Source organism: Euprymna scolopes, chromosome 6, assembly GCF_053919585.1.
Source record: "Euprymna scolopes isolate OS-2025 chromosome 6, ASM5391958v1, whole genome shotgun sequence".
NCBI classification, from domain to species: domain Eukaryota; kingdom Metazoa; phylum Mollusca; class Cephalopoda; order Sepiida; family Sepiolidae; genus Euprymna; species Euprymna scolopes.
Genome location: NC_136487.1, coordinates 121582683 through 121600182, shown reverse-complemented (window position 1 = coordinate 121600182; position 17500 = coordinate 121582683). Strand labels below are relative to the sequence as shown.

At 36.1% G+C, this 17500-nt stretch overlaps 1 protein-coding gene across 4 annotated transcripts in view; it reads left to right on the top strand.

Annotated features, from left to right (window-relative positions):
• Positions 1-17500, top strand: part of LOC145277923 (sodium channel protein 1 brain-like) — a 1166286-nt gene that overhangs the window by 751274 nt on the left and 397512 nt on the right. For all 4 annotated transcript variants that reach the window (XM_080129995.1, XM_080129992.1, XM_080129994.1 and 1 more), the window contains 2 exons: positions 10007-10067; positions 14606-14750. In XM_080129995.1, the coding sequence (XP_079986121.1) occupies positions 10007-10067; positions 14606-14750 (206 nt within the window). The remainder of the gene's footprint in view (positions 1-10006; positions 10068-14605; positions 14751-17500) is intronic.

The following is a 17500-nucleotide window of genomic DNA, read 5'->3' as shown; positions in this document are numbered from 1 at the left end:
CGAGTGAGCTCCAGCCCTTGAATGGTGAATTGCTTAAAAAATATAAACTTTCTTTTTAAGTTAGCATAATTATAGTTCTGAATTCTGATTGGATTGTTCAAATAACCGTTCTTATCTTGGGTGTTATTCGGCCAATATAATCAAACATCTTCAGGTGTGTTTTCTTGAACTCTGGAAACTTTCTGTTGAACTCTGGAAATTTTCTGTTTAAGTCTGGAAACTTTCTATTGAACTCTGGAAACTTTCTGTTTAAGTCTGGAAACTTTCTATTGAACTCTGGAAACTTTCTGTTTAAGTCTGGAAACTTTCTGTCGAACTCTGGAAACTTTCTGTTGAACTCTGGAAACTTTCTGTTGAACTCTGAAGTCTGCAAGGACCTGTGGTATAACAGATAAAGTACTGGGTATAGCTATGATATACGAGGATCGTTCTAAAATGAAGGCCTCCTATACTTTAACTCAAAAACTAAAACGTTGAAAAGCTTCGAAGACGAGAGTGGTACCATGAAAACGAGCAAACTTTGTGCTCCAGAATTTATTTTTCTACATAGTCACCAGCATTCCCAACTCACTTTTGCCAGCCTCTTTTTATGCCTCGATCGTAAAAGTCCGGAGCTCACTTTATCACTCACATCTCTGTTGCCACTCTGAAATCGACGAACCCATCTTCTTATTCTGCTGGCATCAACTGCATCGACTTCATAAACGTTCAACCAGTGCCGGTGAATGCTGAGTTCAATGTTTCTTGCATGGAGGAATTCAATGACGCATCTCTGTTTCTGACGCACGTCCATGTCAGAGGTTGTTTTTCTTAGAGTTTCACACCGTGAATATTTGTAACAGAGAGGTGAAACTTTCAGGTTCAATCATCAAAACAATGCGATTTGCAGTTCCATTTTATCTATTCGGGCGGAATAAAAAAAAAAGGAGGAGGCCTTATGTTTAGGACGTCTTTCATAGTATACTATTAAAGTATAACTCGGACCAAAGAAGTATAACCATTCTCAGAATTTCATAGTATACTATTAAAGTATAAGTCGGACTAAAGAAGCATAACCATTCTCAGAATTTCATAGTATACTATTAAAGTATAACTCGGACTAAAGAAGCATAATAATTCTCAGAATTTCATAGTATACTATTAAAGTATAACTCGGACTAAAGAAGCATAATAATTCTCAGAATTTCATAGTATACTATTAAAGTATAACTCGGACCAAAGAAGCATAATAATTCTCAGAATTTCATAGTATACTATTAAAGTATAACTCGGACCAAAGAAGCATAATAATTCTCAGAATTTCATAGTATACTATTAAAGTATAACTCGGACTAAAGAAGCATAATAATTCTCAGAATTTCATAGTATACTATTAAAGTATAACTCGGACCAAAGAAACATAATAATTCTCAGAATTTCAGAGAAACCATATTATAGTGATCTAATTTATAATCAATATCATCTCGCCTAGCGATACCAGAACTCTCTAACAGAACCCTTTGTTATCCATAATTATGAGAGTATCTACTTACTTCTTTCTGTATGAAAATCAAATAAGAGACGTGTTACATTTAACACTTTAAAGCCAAATAACAACGCAATATTTTTAACCTTTAAAAAATAAACGTTGTTATTTGGCTTTAAAGTGATAAATGTAACACGTCTATTATTTGATTTTCACATTTCACGCAACGCCTTTAATGGATAACCTACCGAGACTATATATATATATATATATATTGAGGTGGAGAGGGCTCCTGTAAGCCGTGGTGAAGGCAACCTTTCTAGGAGAAGCAAATCTCTGATTTAAAAAAAAAACATAAAACGGGAGACCAGTACCCGCATTAAGCTGGTCTGCATTTTAACTTGTTGCTGGCTATCTTGCTCTTGCTTGTTGCTGGATCTCAACATTTTGAACCGAGAGAGAGACTTAGCTGTCGTACAAAGCTAAGACTCTGTAACATCATCCGTGTATAGATACTCCCTCAGGGATTTGTCTATAAAAATGGTCCGGTGGCGAGAGAAGTCATTTTTGGGCTCATGGACTTTAAGTGTCTGAGAGAGTGGCACTTGGCTGACAAGACGTTGCAATCATCATATATATATATATATATATATATATATATATATATATATATATATATATATATAGCTGTACTCGACCACGCGTTGCTGTGGCTCAGTTTGTTTAAAGGGAAAACAAATAGAAAGCAAAAAAGATAAAATGTACGTATCTTATGTTTATGTTCTCAATACTTCTTGATACACAATATTTTGAGACTTGTTAATGATTATTGAGTCATAAGAAATTTCCAGATTGGTATTTGGAGGCGCATTAATTCACTGGGAGAGATGCAACTCTGATCTTAGTTAAGACATGCATCTAGGAGAAGGTAAATCTGATGACGTCGGTAGCAGGCCGTTAGATGGCCATGGAGGAGGATGAATCTCTAGCAGATTAACGGTTCTATGGCATTAAGAGTTTGGGTTTATTTGCTTCCCCCACTGAGCAAATTAGGCACAAGGCCGTTTTTTAATGTGGAGATAGGGGGAGGGGGGAGGGAAAGGGGGGACCAGCTCCCGAGAGGTGGGAAATGGGAGCTGGATTAGTAACTGTTGGTATGAAGGGTTGCCCCTTCAGTGACCAAGGTCAGATATGTGGGGTTACCCCCACATATGGTATTTGCTAGTCATAGCTAGTCTTTGCTTGCAGCATCTGCCGGAACAGATGGTGTTTATTTGCTCCCCCACTGAGCAAATTAGGCACAAGGCCGTTTTTAATGTGAGGTAAAAACCAGCTCCCCTAAAAGGGGTCACTCTGGTTACCAAAAATAATAATTGTCCCAGTATAGAGGGTTTCCCCTCCATTGACTGGTACAAATTATCTTAAGTGCAGTATCTGCCGGAACAGATACTACACTTTGAGATATTAAATCTTTTATTCATGTTAAAAAATACAGTCAAAATCAACGATGAACAAATACTACACTTTGATCTTGTCCCCCGTGCCACGGAGGCCGGGGGGCGTGTTCTTCTATGGCATTAAGAGTTACGTTATTCGACAGCAGCTATGCGCATGATCTAAGGACAACGGATAGGTGTGAACAGGCGAGTAAGATGCCATTGCTATGGGGAAGGTAATAGGAACCCACTCCATGTATTCTGCCAAGTAAAAAATCATGTGATGTCTTCAGAGGAATCGGACCAGCAATTGACCGAAGCCTAAACATGATTTCATCTACAACATCAACATGCGATGATACAAGAAGAAGAATGGTTATTGCAAACGCCCAGCGAATTGTGAAGAGCAATATCTAAAATGAAAATGATACATCCGTTCAAGTCATTCAATGCACGTTCACTGTCCGTTCTTCCTTAGGTTGACAGAGGGGAATACATGACGGTTTACTTTTACTATAGACGTGTATGTGAGCACGCACTGGGAAATCTCGTAAATTAAAATATTTTGTCAGATTTTCTTTTTTTATGAAAGTATAGTGTTTCGTCAATAATAAATCAATGGAAAAAATGAAAAGGAAACTGTTTAAATAATAAACCCAAGAAAGTAAGTGGAAGATGGTTATTCAGAAGGAAGAAAGAAAAGAGAAAAGAATTTTTAAAATGGTGTAGGATAAGTTTTAAAAAATAAGGAAATAGTTTTGCAAACTATTGTTTTTGTTTTTTTTTAATCAAATAAATATCGTTATTTTCGCGTATTTTTTATTCAAAGGAAAATATTGTTTTCAAATGTTATATTCGTAAACATTTTGATGCTTCTTCGTTATTGTAGCGAAAGTCAGAAATTGAAATATTGACGTTCGAGTGAAACCAGTAGTATCTAATGAATTGCCATGTCGCAATAATGAAAATATCCAAAAAGCACGAAAAACGATAAGGTAGAAAAATTAATTAATAAAGAGAATAGTTTTTCGAAGAAATTAGAAATTTTAGCCATTTCCGTAGCGTTTAAACACATGTCACGTGACAAAACAAACATAGGCGAAATCATTTTTTCGTTAAATCATGGAAGACTTAACTAATTGTTACATGACAATTAGGTAGATAACGTTGCTTATTGTTAAAATTGTCAAAAATGTAAGTAGTTATCATTGTGTTTTTAATTAAAAATCAACTTTGTTGGATTTCACTACAATAATGAAGAAGCACCCTTTTTATCAGCCGACCTGTACAATGAACACACCACCTAAAATTTTTTAGTACTCTTGCAGAAGTTGACTTGGATCATCGGGGTTTTCTGTCAATTACGGTTCGGGTTCGACTGACGCTGGATTAAGCTGAGCAAAGTAACAGATGCAGACAAATTTTAAAATAAACTAACTGGGAAAAAATAGAAATACAATAAATAAAAAATAAAAATCTACTTTAAATTTACTGAGTATGTATATACAGGGTCTGTCAATGAACTGGGAAGATTTTAAAAATGAATTAGTTATTGAAAAAATATATTTTAACAACTTTATTACATACTAGCGGCTGCACCACGTCGGCACACTCAACGCCGAGTCAAACACAAAATCGAGTACACTCAACATCATCTTACCATCAACGCTTACCTTGTAAACACGGAGTATGGGAAATTCCCATATGCACAAAACAAAATCACTGAAAAAACAAAAATACCCTAACTAAGGGTAAGGATAATGAGTAAACGTTGGATAAAATGATTGTTAAAATTATTATGAACTTGCCAGGATTCGAACCTAGAATCTTCGGATCCATAGTCAGACGTGTTATTCATTGCGCCACATGTCCTGTCCGTACGCGGAAAGATGTTACCGTGACTGTATACAGACAATGCTAAATTCCGTTGACATGGGTGAGTAACTTTTTCGACAATGCACGAAACTCTTATTTCGGGTTTTTTGTGTGACTCAGCATTGTTCGTTACGAACCATATGTAGAGAAGTACAATCTAGAGACTCACATCTTTCAGGGGAAAAAAAGATTTCAATTCGGTGCATCTGTCCGAAAGTTTTATTGGTATATATACACACACACTTCAATAAATAAATAAACGTTTAGAATTTTATTAATAGTATAGATAAATGGAATCTACATTTTCGATCATTTGTTTTAAATGAAGAAGCAATACTATTTTTTAAGAAGGACTTCTTTCAAATGGGTACCATTAGTGGCATGGCATTCCTGAATTTTGATGTAAAAGTTCCCCATGATTTCTTGCAGCAAATTTATCGATATTGCTTCAATTTCGTTTGCAATGCGTTATTTGAGAGCCGGAATCGTTCTTGGTCGGTCACTTTCGAACATTTTCGTTTTAAGATAACCCCATAAAATATAGTTACAAGCACTCAAATCGGGCCAAGGGATATTTCCGTTGTGAGAAATGACACAACCTGGAAATGAAGCGTTAAGGGCATTGATGGAAATTCTTGCCGTGTGACTTGCAGCTCCATCTTGTTGGAAACGTATTTGCTCATTCACTACAAAACGGACAAGTTGAGAAGTGAAGAAGTTATTTATCACCCAATCATAGCGCTGAGCATTTACAGTGACTGCATTACCAGCCTCATTTTCATTAAAAAATGGACTGATAATGCCTCTTGTAGATATAACGCACCATACTTTCTGAGCATGAAGGGGCTTCTCATGAACCAAACAAGAGTTTTCCTCCGCCCAATACCTGAAGTCTTGTTTGTTTACATAACCGCTCAGATGAAAATGCACTTCGTCACTCCAGAAAAGTTGCATTTTGTACTGTATATTTACTTTTCAACTGAACACGCGTACACAAGGACCATTAGTGAAAGGAAATACGCATAGTAGGAGAGAGAGAGGGGATGGAGAGGGGGAGTGAAAAGTAACTGCTGTACACACAGAATAATAGGAAACAGCAGGCCGACAGCTACAAAGTAAGTAATATAGAGATTTTTATTGCACGCAAGCACACACGCGTGTGCTACTGTAATGACCTAAGCATTAAATGAACTTGATACCATGAGAAATAATATGTGTCTTAGTGACGCTATAATTTAATTTCAGTAACTGTTCGTTAATAAATGGAAGAATTGGATTCCGAAATAGAATTTTCAGAGCTCAGCCAATCAGAATGGGCGGACTTTTTTATTTATGAATTGAAAATTGCAAAGATTATGTTGGGTTTAGATATGTATTAGCCAGTCACGGTCGGTGAAATCACAGGATCTGTAGAACGTGTAGAATTCATCCCAGTGACAACTAATCATCATCATCATCATCATTATATGGCCTCAGGCGAGATAGAACTCACAACACTCTTCCAGTATTCCTTATCTGTCATAGCACCCAAAAGATCTTCCTTTGAGATGAACGCATCTCGTTGTATCCTATCTGAAAAAGTTAACTTACGTGATCGATTATGAGATGATGGCTGTCTCCACAGTACAAATGATGAAACAAGTTCATCTGTGGCACGTGCACAATGCCCAGCAAACTGAGCATGTCTCTTGTAAACTGAGGTTGGTACTTTCGGTAAGTCTACATATACTATTTCTAGAGTTGGGTGATTTCGTCATGAGAGATTGAATACTCTTCTCAAAAGACATGTGTAACATGGGAAACGACAACTAGTAGCAGTGGTAATACTAAATATTTAGAGAGAAAAATAAGGACTCTTTCCTCTATAGATGTTGCGATTGTGATAGTATTGCTCGTAAGATTCAATGCAGCATTTTAATATCATGACTGAATGTGTCTGAAATGGTGTTCAAAAGCTACATAAGATGTTGGCTATTAGCTTAGATGTTTGGATTTGTATGTGGCATCTGTTGTCGCAAACCTACAATACTTTGGTCTATAGTGGAATTTCTGCAGTCATTTTATTTTATATGGAGATGAATATATGAAAATAAATGAATAATTATTATTTAATTTATCAAGCCCCTTTATGAATACTTAAGGATGGGCACTGTCTGCATAACGAAGGCAGTCATAAATTGCATAGGTTTATTTTATTTTATTAAAATAAATAAAATAAAATAATTACCCTCTTTCTATATTTTGTCCGAAGATTTTATGCAAAATATACCCTTACACACACACACACACACACACACACACACACACACACACACACACACACATTGTGGCTTTGGTATAATTTTTATGTCTTTGGGCATAATACATAGAGAAGTTGATTCATTTATTTATTTACTTATTTTATTGTAAGGAATTTGAAAAAGGGTCAACTTTAATGCAAATACCACATTCCGACTTCCATTCGTTGAATACTCTCTGACTGTTTACTATGTATGCTCACAGACATAACATTTATAGGCACTTAATTTCCTTACATTCTTGTGTTAATTGCCGGTGGTTTTGATGCTAGCTTACAAAATCAAGAATGGCTGTTTGTGTTGGATTCATATCTCCTGATCAACCGTAATTCTCACTTCCTGCACTGACGATTGCATAAACATGAAACATTTGTGTCTGTAGGTATAAAAATAGTGGTCAATATTTATTTGAAAATATTATACACACACACACACACACACACACATATATATATAATCCATTTCTTGACTGAGAATTATGATTTTTTTAACATTTGATAAATAAAATCCTTCTAAAAACATAAAATTATGTAAAATTATATGTATTAATACAATTTTCATATTTCGAGTGATTCTATACATATTATCAAAACTGATAAAAATGGATGAAATTGAAACCCTTAAAAGAAACTGGAAATTTCAACTTTGTGTAGAGTTTATGCTTTGTCAATGTGCAAGTCACTATATATATATATATATATATATATATATAATTTTAGGTTGCTATTTTCCAAGGTAGGTTAACCAGTGAAATATAACGAGGTTCATACGAGAGTGCTCAATACAGAAGTAGAGCAGTTACATTTGTCTTTACATAAGCAGTAGTTTGTTGCTACACAGTCATGAGCATGTTTCGGTCTACTAGTATTTACCAACTAGAGACCTCATCAGGCAACAAGAACGGAAATTAGGGTTGTTGCCTGATGAGGTCTCTAGTTAGTAAATACTGGTAGACCGAAACATGCTCATGACTGTGTAGCAACAAACTACTGCTTATGTAAAGAGAAATATATATATATATATATATATATATATATATATATACTTAATTAATCATTTATACGTACAGACACTAGTGTTTCATGCTTATGCAATCATCAGTGTATGGTAACAATTCCTGCCAATCATAAGATTCGAACCTAGCCACAAAGCCACCTTTTGCTCCATTTGCTGAGCTTCTACCTCAGGGCCACCAAACAATTGCCACAGGAATGAAACGAATTAAGAACTGCTAAACACCAAATTCAGGTTATTACAATGAAAATCTAAAGTGTTCACACGAGTGGAATTTGCGAACATTGCATGAAATAAGTAAATAAATAAATGAATCAACTTCTCTATGTATTATATCCAAAGATATAAAAATTATACCAAATCCACAATATGTGTGTGTGTGTGTGTGTGTGTGTGTGTGTGTGTGTGTGTGTGTGTGTGTGTGTGTGCAAGGTTATATTTTGCATAAAATCTTCGGACAAAATATAGAAAGAGGGTGATTATTTTATTTTATTTTATTTATTTTAATAAAATAAAATAAACCTATGCAATATGCATACGCTCAGCCAGCAGAGTGTCAGAGCGTAAAATCGATGGCAAATATGTGTGTTATTCAGATAAAGAGGCAGAGAAGGCATTTATAATGCTGGGGGAGGCTGTAGAAAAAGAAAGGAAGAGAGAGAAAATAAGGTATGTGCTAACATTGTAAAAACTTGAGATCCAACAAAGGCTTTGATGCTGCCCTAACATTTAGTCTTATGAGATTCAAACGAAATCATGAAGCAACCAATTTATGCAATTCGTTTCTTTTTCTATAGAGGAAAGGGCAAAATCTGTTTTGTGCCGAAGGTCACGCATTATTTGCTCAGCTTATGGTGTTAACGTAAGCACACGTTACAAAAATGCTTTTAGAAACAGTAGAAAAAAAGATCCATTGAGATGTGGCCCTCAACTCGAAGCCAAAATGTCTACATGGATAAAGTTGCTCGATAAGCTTTTATCAAATTAACTGGGCTTATCTAATGCTATTAACTGTGTTGGTATCTCTAATGACCCGCAACCAGTGTTTGCTGTTTATCATGAGAGATAATGGGTCGTTAAGATTGTTTCTTGTCTAATAATAATCAGGAAAATTTCTCGGATGATGTAAAAAAAAATGTATTGTTAGATATTGGTTGGGCAATGCCCAAAGGTGTGCTAGTTTACGATTATTATGATTATTCAAGCTCTAAAGTTTTATCAGCTAAACTATGTTTTAGAATAATCAAAATATTTAGAATACATATTTATTTATACTAATTTAGGAATGTAACTTACAAATGTTATCATAACAATTTAGTTGACAACTTAGAATAATTACATGTAAAAACATCAGGTGATTATCTTAATAACATATACTAATGACGTCATTTGAATGGGAGATAGTCTTTTTGCTATATCTGGAAATTAAGTCAGTCAGAGTCGAGAGAGGGACAGAAACGGTCTTCAGATTGTGATGGCTCCAAGTAGAGGGAGTTAGAAATGGCGATTGTCAGAATCAGTGTTACAAAAAAGGGGGAAAAAACATTATGGAATAAAAAGTTGCCGAAAATAAAACCTGAGACTCTGCCATTTCTTTGGGGATAATTTCCATTGCAACTTCCAGTCAAACAAGATTAAAGATGGGTCAGATATCTTCTAGATTGGCCAGATGTTGAAACCCCCAAATAAACGTTATTCTTCATTTATGTTGTAAAGGTATTTATGTATATTCTTGTCCTGTCATAAGCTGTAATTAAATGTAGATTTTCAGAACAGTTTTGCATGTTCACCAAAGAGTTTCCTTTTTTTATTTCAGTTATTAATTTTATTGTTGCTTTAAAGTACAATCAATTCGGCTTCAATGAAATGTCAACAAGTTTGTATGTTAATCAGGGTTATTTTTCCTTCTTTTTTTCCAGACAATTGGTTCGCCAAAAGTAATGGAGAATATGTTCTCTGCGGGAATGCAACAGGGGCAGGGTAAGTAATATTTCATTCATCTATTTTTCGAATGTCCTGTGCGGATTTGGAATCACAGAATGTTACAGAAGACAAATACCATTAGTTTCTTTCTCGGAGTTTTTCTATCTCGATATATATATATATATATATATATATATATATATATATATATATATATATATATATATATATACTTCATTTAATCACATAAATTAATACACGAAAGTATAAATTTATGCGTAAACTTTAAGTATTTACTTCAACAGTGCTCAATATGTAGGTAGAGCTAGGTAGTAAGTTATAAAATATATATGGCAATTAAGCTACACAGATATTCCGTGTTTCATCTACGCTGGGATTCATCAGGTATAAGCCTGGCATATATATATACGAGGGGCGTGCAATAAGTAATGCTCATGACCCACTTCCAATAGCTGTACAGCAACGAAACTTGGCACAGTTATTAGTCTTTCTCTACATAGGAACCACTCAGAATTATGCATTTCTCCCATCGTTTGATGCAGCTCCGGAGACCGTTTTTGTAGAACACCCCAGGTTGGTCCTCCAACCGCGATGTGACTTCAGAAATCAAGGCTGCATCATCTGGGAAACGCTTTCCTTTCAAAAACACCTTCATAGCTGGGAAGAGGTGAAAGTACGAGGGTGCTAGGTCAGGAGAGTAGGGAGGATAGGGGAGGATTTCATAACTACACGCCCGTGCTTCTGATCTGGCAACATGCGAGTTGTGGACCGGAGCATTATCCTGCAAGAGGAGGGTATCTTTGTTGATCTTGCCCCGCCTCTTGATTTTGATAGCTTCCCTTAATTTACTCAAAAGTGAAGCATAATAGGCTCCTGTAATTGTGGTACCCTTTGCCAGGAAATCTATCATCACTACCCCGTCCTGGTCCCAGAAGACTGTGAGTTTGGCCTTGCCAGAGGAGGGCTGCACCCTTGCCTTCTTTGGAGGGGGTGAGTCCAAATGCTTCCACTGCATTGACTGGGCTTTGGTCTCTGGATCAGAGTGATGGACATAGGTTTCATCCTGAGTATTCAGTTTTTTTAAAAACTTTGACTCATCTTCTTGGCACATCTCCAAATTCATCCTTGAGCACTCGACAGGTTCTCGCTTCTGGAATGGTGTGAGCAACCTGGGAATCCATCTGGCAGACACCTTATGCATATGCAAATGGTCATGAATGATAGTTTCCACAGATCCTGTACTAATCTTGACATTTTGGGCTGTTTGGCGAATATATGCCTCATTAATGGCAGAAGGGGGGGGGCGACCAAGTCTGGGAGCTGTTTCCACAGATTCCGGCCATGTTTGAATTCACGATGCCAGCGTTTTACAAGGTCATATGATGGGGCATTATCACCATAAGTTTCTTTCATTTCATCAAAAGTCTCCTGTGGTGTGCGTCCTTTCAAATACAAAAACCGGATCACTGCTCGACATTCAACAGGCTCCATTTCACACCTGACTCAGTTCAAACACCTGTAAAACAAAAACAGCACACAATTAGTTCAGAGCTGTAATTTGCCACATAACCCGTAGAGATATAAATCATTGCACATGCAAAATTTCAGCTAGATCAGACAACTGGAAGTGGGTAAGGAGCATTACTTACTGCACGCCCCTCGTATATATATATATATATATATATATATATATATATATATATATATATATATATATATATATATATATATATATATATATATATATGAATCCTAACGTGGATGAAATGCGGAATATTCTGTAGATTAATTGCCATATATATTTTATAACTTACTACTTACTATATATATATATATATACATATATATATATATATATATACATATATATATATATATATTCCTATAAATTTGTTTTGTTTTGTTGTTTTTTGTGTATATTAATATTCATATTAAAACCCCTGCAAAATGTGACATAAGGTCGTTTTTAAAGTGGGGGGAAAACCAGCTCCCCAAAAGAAGGGCAACAGGTGCACCCTGGTATGGACCAAAAATAATAATTGTCTCGATTGACCGAGGACAAATTAAGTTAAGAGTAGCATCAGAACAGACACTAAACTTTGATCTTGGCCCGAAGGCCAAGAAAGAAAAAAGGCAAGCCTTTGTTCTTTTTATTTAGGTATTTATTTGTTTCCTCTCGAAAGCAAATGTGACACAAGGTCGTTTTTAATGTGGGGAGAACACCAGCTCTCCTAAAGCAAGGGAAAAAAGTATCCAAAAATAGTAATTGTCTCAGTATGAAGGGTTTCCCCTACATTGACCAAGGACCAATTAAGCATCAGAACAGATACTACACTTTGAGATATTAAATCTTTTATTCATGTTAAAAATACAGTCAAAATCAACGATGAACAAAAAACTTAGGCACATGGCCAACTCAAAAGGGGGGGGTCGTTTGTCATCCTTGTCACTCCAGAACTAAACAAAGTCAAAAGTTTCTCCCAGCTAGTATCTTCTTTCACCATAATACCGCATTTACCCTTTCATATTGGGAGACGTCCTATTTAACTCCCAATTTTTAAAACATTTTTTTTTTTATTGACGTGTAAAAACAAAAAAGATAACAATAAAATGGTACAATAATTCATTTGTGTCGAGGGCGGGGGGGAAGAAAAAACAAAAGGTGATTAGTAGGACCCTCCCAACCCCGTCTAGTTGATAGACTGCCCGTTCCACTAGGTCTGTAAAAGGAACCTCGCTTCTGCGGGTCAGTCTCGTGGTGGGGATGCCCTCTAGATGGGGGTGAATGGAGAAAAGAAAATTTTGTGGGTAAGGGATGGGGGTTAGTTTGCATTTCTTTCTCTCCAAGATGGGTAAAATTTAGAGGAAGGGGTTAAAACAAAAATTGCAGGTAAGAGGGGATGGGGATAAAACAATTGGTATGAAGGGTGTCCCCTACATTGACCAAAACTGATTGCTCAAGAGCAATTGTCTGATATGTGGAGTTGACCCTACATATTAAACCGGAACAGATACTACACTTTGATAACAGGATAACATTTTAAACCCTTTTTTTGCACACTTGCAAATTCGGTGACTTACATATTTATATCCTATTAAAATTTTTTTTTATAGTATTTTATTTTCATTTCTCACCTACAATATTAAATTAACTGGATTGAATACTCTTCTCGGAGGTGGCCGAGTTGACGTACCGTTTTTCATTAGACCACCCAAAACTAAGTGATATGAATCCTGGCCAGTACCAGACGGATGATCATTTGGGAATGTTATGCACTGTATGTTGTCTTCCCATAACTGGGGTACACATGCAACTGGGGACCGCTTATAAATTTTTTATTTCCTGTAAACTTCATCCTTCAGAGGATGCCAACATAATCTGCCCAGAGCTAATACCACACCAGGTTCAATATATATCTATATAATTATAAAACTCAAATGACCTTGTAACGATGTATGTAACCCACTTTCTGGTTTACGACATCCAGTTGTGCATGCGCGCATGACCTGCGCACTGAAATATTAATGCTGTTATTTCGAAATTATTATTTAACATGGAAAGAGTGGGGTCTAAAATAACTTAAACGATGTAAAAAAAAAAAAAAAAAAGAAAAAGAACAGACAGTATTAACAATTGTTTATTTGGATAATTTAAATGCAAAAAAAAACAATTGGGACGCTGAAATATTAACGTTATTATTTCGAAATTATTATTTAACATGGGAAGAGCGGGGTTTAAAATAACTTAAACGTAATACAGAAATGAACGATGTAAAAAAAAAAAAAGCAGATATATCAAAATTTGAATTTAACTATAATAAGTATTATGGTATCTGTTCAGTGCACATTTACCTATAAGTATAGCCAACCACTTATAATTCAGTAACTGTAATTTTTTTTTTAAATAATCAATTATAATAAACAGAACGACTCACAGAAATCTATCTATATTTCATTTTAATATACTTTCATAGAAATGTTTCTGTTATGTCAAAAAAAAACTATTTTCTTTACGTCACAAGTGTCACGCTCATACATGAATTCCATCGCTAATATAACATACTGACCCAACGGGTCACAGGTAGTCTAGTATATATATATATATATATATATATATATATATATATATATATATATATATATATATATATATATATGGTTCAATGTATGTATATTAGGTGACCATATTAAACTAGATAGTGGTGCAGTCCGGTAACTTGGTGTGCCATGTTCTAATCTTGTCATATCCATGACATCACTTTCACTAGAGAGCTTCTCAACCTTAATGTGGTCCTTTCTGTGAGAATATGATTCCATTGAAGAAACCATATGCCAACAAATCAGGATCAAGCAAGAGAAAATATTGTAACTGGTTCATTTATATGACATGCGTTTGAATGCTTTCCTCGTTGCATGTACTGCATAGTACATAATTATAATTGTTATAACCTCTCATCTGAATTTGTTGTGAACAGGTATTTCAATTTGAGCTATTTTGTCTCTTTTAATTACATTTTCCTTTCTTTTTTCTTTTTTTTTTCATATATATTGTGTTTCACTTTCTTTGTTTGCAGACCATGTCCTTCAAACTACACCTGCTTACCTGATATTGGAGAGAACCCTAATTATGGATATACGAACTTCGACAACATTGGCTGGAGTATGCTTATATCATTTCAGTTACTTACTCAGGATTATTGGGAAGATGTATATAACAAGGCAAGTATATTTACGTCAGTAGTTCTTCAGATTAAAAAATACATCTAATTTAAAAGCTTTAATGTAATAAGATATCTGTAATTTAAATCTCAATTGTCTGTTTAAGTGTATGTATGTATGTATGTATGTATGCATAAAACTTTCGACAGAGGCGACGGATTTTCATGAGGTTAGTATCAGTTTGAGGCTCGACCTTTCGGACGACAAATATCGAAAAATTGGCTAAAAACATTAATTCCTTTATCCTCAACTGAGCACTTTCCTACAAGGAGGGGGTCGCTTTTTTCGCCGAGAATTTCAAAAGTCATCCCCTCTTTTCGATTGACTAGCCTTAATTTAAACCTTCGCCACTTCCGGTTTGGTGATGGATGCAACGGCAAAGACGTCACATTTTTTTTTCCTCGCTTTTTTTCCTCCTTCGCGGTATGTGTTCGAGCTTGCCTGCCTACTACCACTTTTTTTTTGCTCAACACACCTCCAAACACCCAGGGAACACCGGGCAATACCAGGCACCCAAGCTAGTCTAATATAAAAAGTAAAATCAGTCTCTTTTTTTTTTTTTGTCATCCACAGTTTCTTCCTGCAAAATCAATATTGGATTCTGTACACAATTTCAATTAGTGGCCCAACGGGTCGCATTATTTTTTCTAATAACATAAGCGATATTTGCTAGATTGAATGCGTAAGAACTTGTTTATGATATCAGGAATGGCAATCTCTGTTAAAAGTTCAAGTCCAGTGCTTATTAATGTTAGCTTATGAGTCCGTCTTGTCTCATGGTGTTTAAGTCTTGATTAATTTCAACTTTCTAAAATATCTTTCTCAATTACAATTGGTCGTCATAAACGAATGATGAATTCGTAGAGTGATTTCTATATTTGGAAAAATTGATTTTCAACTCTGATTATCGTCTGCTATCAGATGATTAAACTGGCATAGACATTTTTTGGAGATTCAGTGTCAGTTCTGGTTAAATGAAACAAATCTTGACTCAGATATGATTCTAAATCGTTATGCTATTTTGAAGTAAGATTTTTTTTTTAAACACACATTGAACACTGAAATCTCATATCATTTTGCACCCAGATGCAATCCGATACCTGTATAAGAGTCAGATACGTCCTAAGATGGAATAATGATGTCATATTTGAGAAAATGTAGCTAAGAGCATTCTTTGTGTAAAAATCTTGTATAGTGAGACTGAAGGCACTTGAGGATGGTGTCTAGTAAGTAATTCAAACTCTCCTCTTGTAGGCAATTCAGTCTGTATGTCTGGCTAAAATTCAGAAACTATCAAAGATGCATTTACAAACCTTGCATAGCAAGATTTAAAATTATCTGAAGTTGATTACGGTAGTAAAACATATATTTATGTCATTAGAGGCATTCTTACCGCTACATGTGTACTAAAACAATCATCGGTGGTGGCTCCCACTTGTGTGCGAGTATTGGGTCCTGTCGTTTGTCACTAGTCTCCTATCTTTGGCGTGGATGCTTATATATGATGTGGCTCGAGTTTATGGTGGAAGAGTCGTGGACAGTGGGAGGGCAAAGGACACACGGGATTATTCTCATCCCTCTCTTCTTCTCCTTCTAGCCTCTTCATTCTCTCTCCTTTTCTCCTCATGGCGTGCTGCACCTCTCCACGGCTTCTTGTCTCCGGCAGTTTCCTCCCATGAAGACGGGTCAATGTTTGTTAGAGCTTGAGTTGGTCTTTGTAGCACGTTTTTAAGGCTCCTTGTGGTTTTGTACCCTGGGCCAGTTCTCCCTATATCTTGGAAAACCTTGAATTACCCACCCTGTGGATGTATCCTACCCAGTGGAGGCGATGGTGGAAGATGGTAGTCTTAAAGCTGGTCACTAAGGCTCGTTCCAGGACTTCAGTATTGGTGGTGTGGCTCTCCCAGGGGATTTTCAAGATTTGCCTCAGTTTAGTTTGCTGGAAATGTTCCAGATTTTTTTTATATCACTTCTATACAGCGTCTGCATCTCACATGCGTACAGGAGCGTGGAGAGGACTACTACCCGGAACTAGATCAAACACTCGGCTTTTTTTTTCTTTTTTTTTTTTTTTTTCACAGTGATCACCACTTATCAAGGCCCGGAAGCCACTCAGGGATAAGGGTTATTGCAAGTACATTACGTTAGTGTGGAGATTTGATGAAGTGTTTACTTAAGAGGGCGGTTCATTAGGAATTTGTTAACATTGGACTTGAAGGCATCCAAGTTGTAGTCCGGAGGGAAGCAGGCAGATGGAACAGAGTTCCACAGGCGTGCAGTTCTAAGAAAAAAGCTTTGTTCATGGAATCCGCGTTTTGATTTAGGCACAGATATAGAGTGGGGGAAATTTTTCACAGTGGATTCAGCTAGACGGGTGTTTTTCGTGAAAGATTGGCGAGGGGGGACCAGAGATTGGAGTTCAGACGAGCACCTGCCAATGGAAATAACGATAAAACAAGGATAGGCTCGCAACGTCTCTTCTGTGGGAGAGAGGTTGCAGGCTAGAGAAAAGGGCATCCCCCACGAAGCCACGAAGTCTATTTTGTACTCTGTCAAGGCAGGATAGGCTATTTTAGCAGCTCCTGCCCAGATATGGCAACAGTATTCCATCCTTGAACGTACTTGGCTTTGATTACGTTATCTTTTCCTTCTTTTATATTGAATCAGTTGCCGAGGTTTGTACATAATGAGAAGGAGGGGGGGGGGGTTGGAAACAGGTGTGTTTAAAAAATAATGTGACTGAGGATGCA